Raw genomic sequence first — 15437 nt, 5'->3', positions numbered from 1 at the left:
TTGCACGAACCAACACAGCCTTCCACAGCCTCTTCACCTGCATCCATGAAAATCAACTTTCATAAGCATATTGAGAGTTATACATAATGAATAAATAAATAAATAATGAAAAGCGTTCAGAACGTGTTACCAGGGTTTTGTAGAGTGCTGATAGATGTGCACCTAGAAGATGCACAACCCAAGTTGCAATAGTGATGCAAATCTGAACCTGAAGGAGTAATACATTTCGCGATACACTCTAATGCGCATCCGTCAAAATGAGGGATTGGAAAGTTGCATTGAAAGAAACACCTGGGAAAGCAACCCCATTTGAAGTTCGGGGAGGCTGCATAAGTTTGTCCTGCAACCATACCTATCACGACAAAAAACATCACAAGTGCTCTTACACCTTCTCCTTCCATCTCTTAATATTCAAAGACAAGCTAGTAATCCGTTAATCTTGGAACTTGTCAATGATTTAGATGGGCTACTGAGACCTTATTGCCTGAATTTATAATATTCATAACGAGTAAGTTCTTATTTATGTAGATACTTCAAATTGCAACTTTTTTTTTTTAATCATTGAAATTGCAAACATAACATACCGAGTAGAATATTCTATTATACGGGCAATTTTGAGTGGGTGTTGTGAATTATACGGCAATTTGTGAAAAGAGGAGTTTTCTTAGAAAGAATACCTTTGTAGGCCATTTTTGGAAGATTATTCATGGTGGATTGGTGGCCTCTACTTTTGCAAAGCCAACTTAATATTTGTGTTTTATGGAGGATGATCAAAATTCAAACACGATCATTATTAATTAGTTGTTGAACAAAATCTTTTCAATAAAGTTCAGGCTAGGTAAAAGAGCCTACCTGCATTAGTCTCGTAAACCTTACAACCTTATTGCTTTCCTCTTTTGCAATTAGCAACAAGACCAGAGAGAAACAATCTAACCTTTCCTCTCACGCAAAATATAGGGAGTTAAGGACTAAATAAGATGAAGCAAACGAATTTAAACCGAGAACCAGAACGTCACGTCCTGTGAAATTTACCACCCATGGCCTGAGGCCGTAGAAGCTCTGGATTCAGCTGCTATTATCTTTTGACTAGAGTATGAAATATCCAATAGAACTTACAGTCATAATAATTTCCCACGTACAGGTTTTGGGTTTCAGATATTGAAAACTGGCTGCGAGGAATAGTGCAGTACGTAGAGGATCAATGGTTCCAGCTCCTGCTTATCCACAACTTCACAAAACAGTGACAGACAATAATTAATCAAAACTGTAGTCTTTTTCAAACATACTCCCCACTCAATTCTGTCAATTGAAGGAGATCGTCTATGCAAAAAATCAGCCTGTTTGAAACTTTGAATTAACCTATATAAAAAGGTTGTATTGGTCTCAAAGGAATGCACGTGAGAATCCGGAATCCCACTACAACAAAAATGAAGTTTTGTTTCAACATTGGTCGTGGGAGTAGAAAAATGGCTAGATTAAATTGATTTCATTTTTTTTTATTAAAAACAATAAAAAATGCAACCACCTCAATTGTTTAAATATGTTGAGCTTTAGATGTGCCTTGCTGCTAGACGGGCTAGGCACTAGGCGGTTTTTTTTCCTAATATATATAGTAATACACACATATACTACAAGAAATGAAGAAAATTATTTACCATAACTCAAAAAATAAACACAAACAAAGATACTTATTACAAAAATACGTAATAGTTGGGAAATATTGACTTCATATAAAAACATACTCTTTGTTATCGTGACATATAATTTATATTAGACTTAAGTCTTTTAAACTGATTCAAATCTTAAGCCTACACGGGCTTTTATTTTTCAACAATTAATCATTCAAAAAAAAGAAAAAAACTTGACTGGACCGCCTAGACCCGCCTAATCGGTCCACCGATTTTTTAAATAACTAGGGCCTAGACGAGTCGATTGGGCACCGCCTAGCGCCTAGAGACCACCTAGGCAGCCGCCTAGACCGACTTTTAGAACAATGATTATAATTAAAGCAGGGAACGGGTCGGGTTCAGATCGGATATTGCCGAATCCAATCCCGAATAGTTTTACTATATCCAAACCCGAACCCAACGGATAACACTAAATTTTAAAAAAAAAAACCCAATACTTGTATCCAAACCCGACCCAAATTAAAAAACGGAAATGAAAATCGACCCAAGTCGGGTTGGACGACCCGACCTGATTCCCTGCCCTAATTATAATCGGCAATCAGCTTGGTCCCGAGAAATCTAATCCAGCAAGTAAATGTTCACTTTCTTTTTAACATACCATCAATTAGTTATGGTGATCATAGATGTATAGTGCCTATTCTATGAAGCCTATAAGTTATGGTGAGTCACCAGTTCACCACACTACTGCTAGAAAACAAGTCAGAGAGACGGGGAGAACCATAATTTTGGAACAAAATGTGTTACATAATGGATACAAACTGCACTGCACTGCACTGACATAAAATTTTGTGCTTCTAAAAGACCCAAAGCAACAACCACGCTCGTGAAAGTAAAGGGTGGCAGGGCTGAGAAATGAGAGCAGCAAAAAATGATCAAACTAACACACCGATACAATCCTATCGGGGGCCAAGGCAATGTATGACGATGACAACAATAAGATATACAACAAACATATATAATTAATATAACTTGACCCCTAGGACGTGTTGGAGACTATTTCTAATTATACACTATCTCTTCCCCATCTCTATCTCTTTCATCTTTTCCTCTGGCTGTATTTTTTTTGTGTTGGCTCCACCTTCTCACTAATTTTACAACTTCTAGACATTGAGCCACATGCTAACCAGAGATGTTTCAGAAGGACCTCATTAAGCTGGATCAATTGATCTTCAAGTAAGAAATAAACCAACCTTGCCCAACAAGCTCAAACAACAATCTGCTGCCACTAAAGCAGCATCAGAAAGCAGTAGCTCGCATCTACCCAAATGGGTTTCCCCCAGCAGAAGAGAAAGAGTTTGGAGTAGCTGGAAGCGAGTATCTTCCAGGCTGCTGCTGATCAGTACTCAAGTTTCCAAAAAAGGCTGCTTCGCCAAGGCTTCCACTTCCTTGATTTCTGTAATGGGTCAAAATATAATTTAGCTTCAGTGGAAACTAGAGGAATAAATATTTCAAAACCAGAGGAAGTGACACTACAAATTTACAGAGGCAGATCTGACCCCTCAACATGTCACAAATTATTCATTTAATCCCCAAAGTTACTTTTAAGCATTTTAAACCCTGGACTTGTAAAACACAGGCAGCTCCGTCTGCCACAATCAAATCCAGTACCTGAAAACTGATATGGCGAGTGAGCCGCGTATGTGGCAACTCATTTTCTTGTGGTGCAATAGAAAAGTGGGTTAACACGGTGACAAATGAGTTGGCACGTCGACTTTCTTGTGCCGGATTTTACTGTCCCAAACAAAGCTGCTCGTGTGTTACAAGTACAGGGTCAAAACTGCTTAAAAATAACTTTAGGGTTTAAAAGAATATTTATGACAAGTTTAGGGGTCAAATCTGCCATTTTTCCAGGTCACAATAACAAAAAGAATGGTGAAATGTCAAAACAAGCATTATTACTCAGGAACACTAAAGCAAGTGAAACTTGAATAAAAAAACAACTATAATTGTACATTAGTTCTGACGACATCTGAAGAAAAGTGAAAACTTTGTAAGGTCGTGTATCTAGAAATTTCCAGATTATGTGCTGTCTATATTTGAATATAGTTGGCTGCAAAACCAACTCCATTATCAATGCAGCATGCTCATTGATGGTGTCATTTCCCATCTGTTACTTAATAGACAATTAACTTTTGGGGATTGATTAATTGTATATGAAGAACTCCAATTTTGCATCCCAACTCAAGGTCGTTTGTTGTTAAGCACTTCATACAACAAGATTACCAGTAATTCGGGCCGAATATTTTGTCAATCAATAGTTGAGAGCTACAAGGTTGATTTATTATATTTTGTTTCAAAGAGGTGAACAAAAAATAATACACCAACCTTGTAGCTCTCAACTGTTAATATGCATATATAGAAAATTAGAGATTGTTTACCTCTACGAAAGAATAAATAATACACCAACCTTGTAGCTCTCAACTGTTAATATGCATATATAGAAAATTAGAGATTGTTTACCTCTACGAAAGAATAAATAATACAGCTTTCAACTAGGGGTGTGCACAGGTCGGATTTATGCGATTACCAAACTCAGTTGTCCGATTTCAAAATAGGTCAAACCGACCCGACATGACATCGACCTAGAAACCGATCGAAAATTTCGGTTCAGTTGTGTCAGTTTTGCAGTTCAAAACAGTGACGAAAAAGGACCTAATTTCCACCAAAATATGAATAAATAAAATAAAAATGAAATTTTTGAATAGGTGTATGAAGAAAATGGGAAAATCCATCATAATTTACTATTTTAGCCATATACTATTTATAATTCATTCATATTCTCTTTCACGCAATCAAATCCATGATATGTTTGAAGTAAACACAATGAGTGAGGAGAAGAAAAAAAATGTTCCTTTGTTATGGTAAAACAGGCTTTGGAGGAGGGTGCAATGATGCTCAGTCAGGATGGGTCCCTTTGTGATGGTAAAGCAGGCTTTGGAGGACTTCTCAGGAAGGAAGATGGGACTGTTTGTCTAGCATACAGTGGATGCTTAAGGAATAAATCAGTTTTGTTCCAGGAGTTACAAGCTATCTCATCGGGATAGGAAGGTGCAATTATAAGCTAAAGGTTGCTTCTGACTCTATGAGGGCAGTTAACATTATCAACCAAAAGGAGGAGCCTCCTTGGACATGTAGAAATTTGGTGGCAAAGATAAAAGTTCTATGAAATTATTTTGAACCATGGGCTTGTGTGCATACTTTTAGAGAAGGTAATCAGGGAGGATAGTGAAGAAAATATGTATCTAAGAAATGCTTAGTAAAGGTTGTGGAATCCTTTAACCCCTAACTTCTTCAAAAAAATAATATGTAATCCGAAAAAGAAGAGTGAATTTTCTTGCGCTAGGGTTTTTTTTTTTTTAAAAAAAGGCTTTTACTTCACATATATCCACTGCCTCTCTTTCTCTTCCCTTTCCTTTCAATCTCTCCGCCAAAAAACTTCTCCCACTTCTCATTCTCCCCAGGAGCGGGCACTTAGCATGTGTGAGCTGTGTGACCACACACGCCCCACACTTACAAAGGCCCTCAAATTTTTGCAGTTTTATCCTATTAGGTACTACATGTTAAGAAAAATATTGAAAAATCACATTCTCAAAACTAACATATTTTGTTCTCTTTTCTCAAAAATTAATATTTTTTCTCTTTGAAGAAAGGAATAATATAGAAAATTTAATTTCTTCCTAAATTTTCTCTAACTAAATTAGCTCAATTGCACAACCGGCTATGTAAAGAGGGCCTTGATTTAAGGTTATACACAGGACCCTCTGAAACTCATAGCTGCCCCTGGTTCTCTCCCTTCTATCTCTCACTTCTTTTCTTCCATCACTCTCAAACACTAATTTTCTTCTTTCTCTATTCTCTTCTAATTTATAGGTTTTTAATAGAGGCAACAAAAAGACGTAGAGCATGTAGCTCTTTAAATCCAAATTCGGCGATAAGAACTACTCTCATTGATCTAAGAAATAAATTGAGTTCTGCAGAGAAGAACAAAGGAAAATCTGGGAACATTTTGCGAGTTCGCTCACCGTCCCGTTGTATACTAGTAATATTGATGTAAATCAATTGGGGGAAGCTTCAATCGAATAATAAAATCTCAAGAATCACAATTTCTTAATAAAACTGATAACTTCATAAGAATAACTATCTTCCAAAAAAACACAACTAAAAACTCTCCATTAAAGGAGGATCATATTCTATTTATAACAACCTTCCTCCTTTTTTACCAAAAACTCTAGCTGGGCTTTCATTACTAGGCAACATGGCATCTAATTAAATTAAATAAAATAACCAAAACAAAAGAACATGTCCCAATAAGGACACCTAATACACTTATTACATCAAATATTTTCCAAATCAATGAGTTGTCGATTATAACCTTTTCTCTTCCTTCACTCGAACAATAAAAAAAAAAATCTTCCTCTATTCTCTTCTAATTGTTAGGTCTTTTTTATAGAGGCAATAAAAATCCAATGACGACCACTACTCCGATAAATCTAAGAATTGAATTGAGTTTTGCAAAGAAGAACAAACAAAAATCCGGTAACATTTCACGAGTTTGCTCACCGTCTCGTGGTGTACTAGTAATATCCCTAGACCATAACCTTTCAAATGCCTTTTCACTCTTCATCTCTTACTCTCCTCCCCATCTTCAAGATTTTCTTTCATTCATTCGAAATCTTATCTTCACCTTCTCTCCTAACTCATTTTCCCAACGGAAGCTCTTTTAATTCACAAGTGAACTACAGTGGAGAATGATGTTAAAATTTGAATTTCATCAACAAAAGATTACTTCTCACTTGGATTCTATTCATCTTCTTTAATTTGAGTGTGTCATTAGATTATGACTGAATTAAACTTGACCTAAGTTACATTAACCACGAATACGTGTGCCCGTATCCGACACGGATACAAACCAAGTGTCTGACACAGCGAAATATCAAAAATTGAGGTATATCACATATTGTGTCTGTGTGTGTCCGACATGGACACGTGGATACGTATCCAACGCAAATTATTTTTGAAATATGGTGTGCCCATGTAACATAGAACTCGACATAATTCAAGTTTATAAATTTTGAGAGATTTCTTTGAAATGGTTTTGATTGGGTTAGGGCTTGATAGATATTTTGTACAAATTTTGCATCCTAATTTCATATTTGTTCAACTGCACTAATTTCCGAAGCAGTTCCTTATCCATTTGATCCATTGGTAATGGGTTTAATCCATGTTCAAAACTCGTTCATTTTCTTTATCATTTTTATTTTTTTAAGACAACTAATTTTATTGATCTCAACTAGATCTCTCTTAATTCAAAAGTTTTTGTATTTCAAGTTTGCAGCTTTGAGTCCTTATTTTGTTGATAAGATAGCACTTTTTTTTCTTTGTTTTTTCATGATGACAATTCAAGTGCTTACACCCACTGAAACACCAATTATTTGCATAAATACATGAAGGAAATTTAGTTAAGCAATTGCATTGGTTTTTCTTTTCAAAAAAGTACTTTAAACACACGCAGCACATGTGCCCTGCTAGTAAAAAGTAAATAGAGAACTTACTAACAATATCCAAGCCTCTAAAACACTTAACAGCTTTAATTGGACCCCATACTTAGACCCATACAACTTATTAAAATAATGAAAATAAGATTAATAACAAAGGACGCAACCTGGATGGCTTTGTTATTGGACTAGGCATCACATATGATGCCCTATTTACGTCAGTACATTAATATATACGGTAAAGATGTTAATAGAGATACGTACCCTAGAGCCGGAATGTTAGTAGAGAACTGTTGCCCCATGTAAGGACCTGAGAATATTGGCAATCATTGGCAAAGTTTGGATATCAAAATACATGTTTATGAGAGGAAGGGAAGACAAAAGAAAGACAAAATTCTATTTTACTTGAAGGCATTGTTGACACATAAGGTGGTGCTTGCATAGATGACGCGTAAGATTGTGACTGAGGCATCCATTGTTGAGAAGGGTTACCAAGGCTGGTCGTACGCACTAAGCCTGGCGGAGCTCCCATGTTTGGCAGTACACCTTGCACAGAAGCCATGGATGGAAACTGTTTCACAAGGAACATAAATAGTGATAAATAGATATCTTTTACTAAAAGTGCAAATTCTTGAGGGCATACCAAACTTATAATATATCAATTTAAAGTAATTAAGCATGCTACAGATGACCAAAATTTTGTAAGGAATGTCACAGATGAGAGATGCAATTTAATAAACAATCAAGTTTATTCGAGACAATAACTATTTATTCCTGCCAACTTGAAACTTTATATATCAACCAACTTGAAAATTTTCCATCCCAAAACATTTTTTCCTAAAAGCAAGACATTAAATTTATTAGAAATGGAAATTTCATCCCTTAGAACATAACTTTGCCAGTTCTTCAGCCGACTTTTGTAGATCAATGCTAAAATGTGCTTGTTTACTGTGAAAATTCACAACCTTTTGCGCTCTTGAGGGTAGAGCAAACCCTATTCTCTTACATAAATAGTTGTGAAGATAGAGCGTCCTACTCGTAGCAAGACATAGCCTCTTCAACTTGGTGGGTGTATCTGTTCTGTCGGCCGGTTAAAATTTAAAGCATAGAGGGAGGTTTCAAGTACTCGATGGGTGTTTCACCAACATTCAAACCAAAAAGTATGCAGATGAGGATCAAAAATTGCAAATATACAATGGAAGCAAAGTACAACTGGATTTAATCCCCTTTGGTAGTCACATCACTGATGGAACCAACCACCTAGACCTTCACAGTCCCTCTGAAACTTCTGCAAATTTGAAGAGTAAACAAGCAGCAGGACTTGATAAAGAATGGTAAACAAATTGGGAGTCATTTATTAACAGATTTTATCTTCCATTTAAATTCAATTCTATCAGTCAAATGAATTCAAGAAAAACATAAATATATAAAATCGACACTTTGAAATAATAAACTGGCATACCGATGTAGCATGAACCATAGTTGGTTCAGTACTGAGGTCAAATGGATTTGTTGGCTTTGACTGAGGAAAAGTTTGCATTTGCTACAAGAAAAGAAGCCAGATCATAAATCAGAACTGACCAAATGTGTGATTAGATATGAAGAGAGGTCAAAATTGCTTAGAATACTAATTTACGGTAAGTAAAGTACCGCTGCAGTGGGATATTGCATTCCAAATCCCATGCCAGAGGACGGACCACTACGCCAAGCTGGAACCGAGACAGGAACTACAGAATACATTGCCGTGAAAAGGTCCTGCCAAGAATTTGCTGATACTTTTCAGAAAAGAGAGTTTTAAAAATGTATACATTGTAAAACCATTAAAAAAGCGAGGGGAACTGTTACCTCCGGGAGTGCTTTTCTTTCACCAGCTTTTCCTTCTGAATTAACTGGTAGTGTTGCAACCACACTACTTGCCTCCTGGTTTTCCTTCGATGCAGCTTGAGATGGTTGTGTGTATGGGGTTGATGGCAATTGCACATTTTCAGCAATTGATGAATTCCATGTCTGCAAAAATATACAGACATCAATATGTGTGCTAACCAAAAACGTTATAAACAGACACTGAAAGAAACAAACTAAAATGCCATGTCATGAGAAACAAACTAAAATGCCATGTCATGCATCTCACCTGGTTGTTTGAAGTCTGGGTAACAGGATTGAATTGTGGGGCATATGACTGACTATTGTTGGCAGTGAATACAGAAGGGTTATTTTGATGCATAGTTGGCCACAGACCTCCATCATTAGTTTTTGTTGATGAACTACCACCAGCAAAAGGCATTGTTGACATCATGTCTCCAGGTGCTGCAGCTGAAACACCGCCACTAATGGGTGAGGAAGGGACATTGCCTAATGGTGCAGCTGTAACACCACTAAAGGGCAATGCTGAAGAGTTGGTTATGGCCACTGGAGAACCGCTGCTTACAGGTAATGTTGTCATGTTACCTACAGGCAAAGTTGTATGAATACCAGCACTAGTGGGTAGGACTGATGGGCTCCCAACAGGTGCGGTTGCTGGAGCTGACAATTGTGACAGTAAATCTTCCAGTGTGTTCGCACTTGAAGGAGCCTGAGGTTGAGCTGGAGCTGGTGGGGCAAAATCAAAAGAGGCCCAGTTACCCCCATCAACCGATGGACCTATCGGCTGCGTGACTGGTTGTACAACCGGTACTGCCATTGGTTGTGCCGGTGACACTGCTGTGGCAGCTGAAGGTTCAGGGTCAGCATTGAAGTCTATCAAAGTTCCTGAATTTGCCCTTTTGAGTTCCACTGATCCCCCATTGTTGGATCCCAAGCTACTTGAAGATACAGTCCTCTGCAAAAAGAACCTTTCATAGAGTAAGTACTAAAAAAGTCATACTTAAAGTAATTTAGTTAAAGTGTTTAATCCACAACATCCTAATAAGATATGGAAGACATTTATCCCCTTTACTGCAGCTTTTTCTGTTGGACAGCCATGCTTGAAAGAATATTTTGCAATCGATCAAACAGAACACAACAAAGTTTTACACTGAGCCTCCCGGAATTGGTTCCTTCTTTGAGATGGAAATGGCTATTTCCACACCTCTTTATTAAAGCTCATTAAACCATTTAGGATGGATGAACGTAAAATGTTTAACATGTATTACACCATTACATGGATCTAGGGTTGTTGATGGATCAGATCCGATCCGATCCGATCAGATTGGGATCAACATTGTAAATTACTAGCTTAGGGTTTTGATCGAGATTGCAGTTTGACACACTGCTGGGTCTGTTTGGACAACCTCCCACTAACTCGAAGATGATTCTATCCGAAGTTCCGAACATTTTCAGAATATGAAAGAAAGTTTGTATATATAACCCACATTTTACCCTTTTAATATGTAGAAAAATATGTATAAAAAAAATTTATTTATAAAATGAGCTTAACCTTCCCAGGGATACCCTTTTGCGGATGAGAAATTAAGGACCATAAGGTGGACTAGCGGATTGAGAAGTGGGAAAATTTGCAATGAAAGATCTAGGATCTGACGACATACACATCTTGTCCGTGTAAGGACAACATGTTGGGTATCAATCTTTTATAAAATTAAACCTATTTGGCTCAAACAACATCGGATTTGAATCATCTCAGTCCTTATCGGACTAGATTAAAATTGGATCATCCCTCGGGCACACATAAATGCAACCTAAAAAATTAATTATGCGATAAGTTCGACATCCCATAACCAACCAAATCATGTTAAAGGCATGGGACTTCAGTTTTGATAGACTTAAATATTAATGATGTCACTACATACATACGGAGAAATGATTCAGCTATAGTGTTTCCTCACTGCACAAATAATTCAGGTTCCAATCCAGTAGAAAACTCTACCTGTGTACGTGCAAGTCCATCTGAAGCCTTTCCACCATTTGCTTTAGGAGGTTCACCAACACGGAGAGGTGGTACATCCTCCCCCAATATATCCCTCACAGGACGAACCATAGGAGGACTGAACACATCCATTTGCCGGTTTGGTGACCTTCCTTCCGATTTAGATTCTCCGTCAGGAAAGCTGCGGTCTTCAAGCTTTCTCCCATTTCCAAATCTATCATCTCGAATCCTGTCATCTACCACCTCAAATCGGACAGGACTTTTCCTATAATTATTACCATAACGACTTTCTTGATCATAACCAGGACTCCTCCTTTCATCGTAATTATACTTGTGAGTCCTTTCATCATTTCTTCCACCAAAACCAGATCTTTCACCATAGCGCCGATCATATGTATCATCATAAGGTGGGGTCCTGGAACCACCACGAGATGTATCTACCCTCTTGTTTTCATAAGAATCCTCCTTTTCACCCTGTATATTATACCGATGCAACATCATCAAGTAAAAAAGGAAAGTATGACTAGCAAAGTTTACCATGCTTCCATACAAATTTCATATGGCAGAAGATCAAAGAGAGACGCAGTTGAACTTCACAAAGTTAAGCTGATAACAGCTAACATCTACCACTTTTTATTTATCTCCGTTTATTGAGGGAAGACTGGAAAAGGAATGAGTATATTCAAAGAACCACACAGAAGAGCTCGGGCATACCATCTTTACCCTTGGAGGCTTGTCAACACTCCTCTCACCAGTATATCTTCTGTCCACATAGACGTGCCGAATAAAGTCCCGGAGTCTTTCAACATTACTGGAAATGAAAATGGCAATGAGAACTACACCTATATCAAATATTTGTACACTAACAGTGGCGTGTAAATTGTAAAGTACCTACTATCCGGTACAGAATGACGTTGTGGGTCCCACTCTTTGAGATAAACTTCCCTTGCACGCTATGAAATAGAAATTGTGCATAACAGGTTATGAAAAAGTCAATTGTAGAAAAATCTAAATTAAAAGATTAGCTCTGACAGAGAATGCATGGATACCTCATTTCCGCCTCCTTGAAGAGCGCTAACTTCTTGGGTAGTAAATTTGGCCATGGACACAGACTTGACACGGTGCGTGTACTCCCGACTGGAAATCATTTTTAATACAATATTGAGTCAGCACATTCTCTCTTTAATATGGTATTTTGAAGCAAACACAAATTTATAATGATGCATCTTATACCTATCTTACTCGGATACAACAAAATATGACCTACAATGTTATAGGTAATAACATGATATGAGACCCATTAAAGTATCCACATAGAAAAGTCTAATCATTAATAATTGACAAACAGACTGATATAAAAATCCCAAGTTACATTGAGACGGATAGGTGTGTCCGTATCCGAAACGGATACAAAGTGTCTGACACGGCGAAATATCAGACATTGAGGTATATCAAATACATTATGTGTCCGATATATGTCCAACACGGATTATTTTAAAATATGGTGTGCCATGTAGCATAGCAAAAATCGTATCGAAGGGTGTTGTTCAGTTGGACTGTGACGAAAATGCAAGGTAAAAAGACATGGTCTCCAACACACAATTCTGATTTTCCATGTTGCATAGTTATTACTCGTTATGTTGCATAGTTATTACTTGTTAGATAATTTTTATCTGAAACAACCGGACCCCTTCTAAAAGTCAACTTAAGCTGTGGTGTATCATTGACATCATGGAAAGAGTAAGATTTATATACAACCGAAAAAAGATAGATGGAAAATGTAAGAACAAGGAAGAAGGCAATGCTACCGGAAAAAATTGGAGGAAAATCAAAAGACAATGAAGATACTAAGAATTTGATGAACACTTACTGTATTCCACTGCAGGTTGTGCAAACAAATGTCCAGAAGTTTGTGCAAACATACTGTGGTCCCTGCTTGGCATAATAAATTCAGTCCCTAATTGCTCTCATTGTGTTATTAAACAGCAGGTCTCTCTATTTTAGGGGCAAAAAAGATAAAAATATTGCAACTAGACACTTCATTGTTCACAGCAGCAGAGCAAATAATCTTAAAGTGATGTTATTGCAATTAGAGAAAAAGATATCTAAAATTTTCAACAAATTGGAAAAACATGCCGCACAAAATATCAAAAACAAATTTTTATTTCTTTAAGAAAACCTAAATCTAGTTGAAATTATTGAAAGTCCAACTTTTTCCTCCCAAGACCCTATCAAATTGGGAATTCTGTCTTATATTTTTGCAATGACTGAAATGCAACCTATAATGTGGAAGTTGGAGTGATTTTTTTGGATGCAACTGAGTTCTCTACCTTCTTCTAGGTGTGTTTGACTCTGTTAAGAACAGGGTGGTCTCTTCCTAACAGCACAGTCAACAATATTGTTAAATACAATATCGTAACAGGTTTTGCCAGTATTATGTCACATATCCTTATAACAACAATCTGCCTACTTCTTGACGTTGTGCATAAGGATGCAGAGATTTTCAGTACACCACTCTCTCGACAATTTGTCACAAAAAAACAACAAAGATAAACAACTATCACCAACATCATTCAATACCAGTTCATCATAAAATTGTCCTAATATAAAAGTGGCAACAAATTTAATTTGATCTGTATCGTCTTCAACAGTGAAGGTGGTAGAAGCATCACCTAATTTTTGCTAAATTTGCTTCTAAATAAATACTATCATTTCTGTACCACATTAAACAATCATAAATCTTAATTTCTCACGGGTCCATGAAGTAATTTGCATGGATTTAAATAGAGCTAAAAAGGAAACAAAATGAGCCAATGTAATCGAGAACATAAAAAAAAAATATTTATATATATAGTCAGAGCTGGTAAAAAGTAAATTACCAGACTGTTACAATTGATACATCTCCGATTAGCAGGAAGTTTTAATAAACCACGAATTACTTTCTCATTTCTTTCATCTTCTTTCAATCGATTCGCCATTTCCTCCTCTCTCACACACAAAATCTATCATTTCATCACAATTTCATTAGAATTACAGCTGTCAAAAGTTCAAAAAGGCTAGATCTAGATACCCAATATAAAGAATAAAAGTTTTACCTGATTGAAATGTGAAGTTTATGGAGATGATGGGTGGAAAGAAAACATGAATTTGAAAAAATATGATTTAATAATAATTTTATTTTTTGGCAGCAAATTAGAGAGTTTTATTTTTTTTCTTTCTGAAGAGAGAGTTTTGTTTTTGTTTTTCTTGGTGCAGTCAAAAGGAAGAAAACGTCGCCGGTTTTGACGGTTTAACAACCTATTACTGCCGGTCTGAATTTGGAATGATTGGGTCAGTGGAAATTACTTAATTAGCCTTTCAAAACTGGATGTAACAGAATTTAATACGAAACAATCAATTTCGGCAGTTGCTAGATCCTAGATGTACTTATTTACCCTTTGTTTCTGACGGCGTGTATTTTTCAATGGACGCGTCCAGCCCACTAGAGTAATCAGTGCTTTTTTTATCCGGCATCTTCCATCTTTGGACGTACACATGAACTTAATACAGTAGTTTCATCTTTAGGTTCAACTAGATTTTGGACCCGGGCATACGCCCGGGATCTATTAAATATTTTGTGTGTTGAAAAGGCTTTATAAAATGTCTCACACAAATTTTCGAATCAGAATATATTTTTATTGAAAATAAATCGAAATATGTTAATGAACAGCGATTATGGTGCATAAGTACTTAGAAATTAAGAGATCAAATTGAGATAGTATCTTCACTTTATGGTTTAGGATATTAATCCATAATTTTCAAATAAAATTATCTTAAACTCGATCTAAAACTTGTATAATAGTGTTTTTTTAGATTTATGGTGATTTAGCGACAAATTTTGAATCAAAATATATTTTTATTGAAAATAAACCGAAATATGTTAATGAAGCGTGATTATGGTGCATAAGTACTTGGAAACTAAGGGATCAAATTGAGATAGCCGAGCATCGATTATGGTGTATAAGTACTTGGAAACTAAGGGATCAAATTGAGATAGCCTCTTCACTTTGTGGTTTAGGATATTAATCCGTAATTTTCAAATAGAATTATCTTAAACTCGATCTAGCTTGTATAATAGTTTTATTATATTTATGGTGATTTAACGGTAAATCATCACCGCTCAGCTTACGTACTAATGTGTACAAATCACTAAAATAGATTGATTGTTTCCATATCCTCAAAGAATACACCACTCTCACTTGAAAAAGATTTATCACATGAACGTGTCCTACTTAACGGGTGCCGTTATATTAAATTATTCTAAAAATATTAGCAACTATGCATAGCTATGAGATATGAAAATTATATTAATTACTCAATTAAATTTCTTGCACCATTCTCTATAAAAAGGAA

At 36.3% G+C, this 15437-nt stretch overlaps 1 protein-coding gene across 3 annotated transcripts; it reads right to left on the bottom strand.

The window, feature by feature from the left end:
• Positions 1-772: 772 nt before the first annotated feature.
• On the bottom strand, positions 773-14302 carry NIG (NSP (nuclear shuttle protein)-interacting GTPase). 3 transcript variants are annotated; one of them, XR_015219111.1, is made up of 15 exons: positions 14141-14302; positions 13925-14047; positions 12916-12977; positions 12095-12182; positions 11937-11998; positions 11760-11856; positions 11046-11519; positions 9315-10001; positions 9029-9190; positions 8834-8938; positions 8646-8726; positions 7589-7754; positions 7448-7493; positions 2879-3081; positions 773-1416 (listed from the first exon to the last, which is right to left on the bottom strand). XR_015219111.1 is itself a non-coding variant. In XM_086602766.1 (14 exons), exons 2-14 carry the CDS (start codon positions 14021-14023, stop codon positions 2946-2948), a joined length of 2265 nt encoding a protein of 754 aa, XP_086458892.1. In that variant the 5' UTR covers positions 14024-14047; positions 14141-14302; the 3' UTR covers positions 2393-2945. The 3 variants fall into 3 exon arrangements, 1 of the variants encoding a protein (XP_086458892.1); XR_015219110.1 differs by having other exon boundaries at positions 773-1228; XM_086602766.1 differs by lacking the exon at positions 773-1416 and having other exon boundaries at positions 2393-3081.
• Between the last annotated feature and the right edge of the window lie 1135 nt (positions 14303-15437).

Source organism: Coptis chinensis, chromosome 3 (genome assembly GCF_015680905.1).
Source record: "Coptis chinensis isolate HL-2020 chromosome 3, ASM1568090v1, whole genome shotgun sequence".
Classification (NCBI taxonomy): Eukaryota; Viridiplantae; Streptophyta; class Magnoliopsida; order Ranunculales; family Ranunculaceae; genus Coptis; species Coptis chinensis.
This window is presented reverse-complemented; position numbering and strand designations above follow the sequence as displayed.

Coding starts and splice junctions, on each gene's coding strand:
- NIG (XM_086602766.1), bottom strand. CDS start 14,023: ATGGCGAATCGATTGAAAGAAGATGAAAGAAATGAGAAAGTAATTCGT. Junction 9,191..9,314: donor CCCAGACTTCAAACAACCAG/GTGAGATGCATG, acceptor ATATTTTTGCAG/ACATGGAATTCATCAATTGC. Junction 3,082..7,447: donor ACTAACATTCCGGCTCTAGG/GTACGTATCTCT, acceptor GACCCATTACAG/AAATCAAGGAAGTGGAAGCC.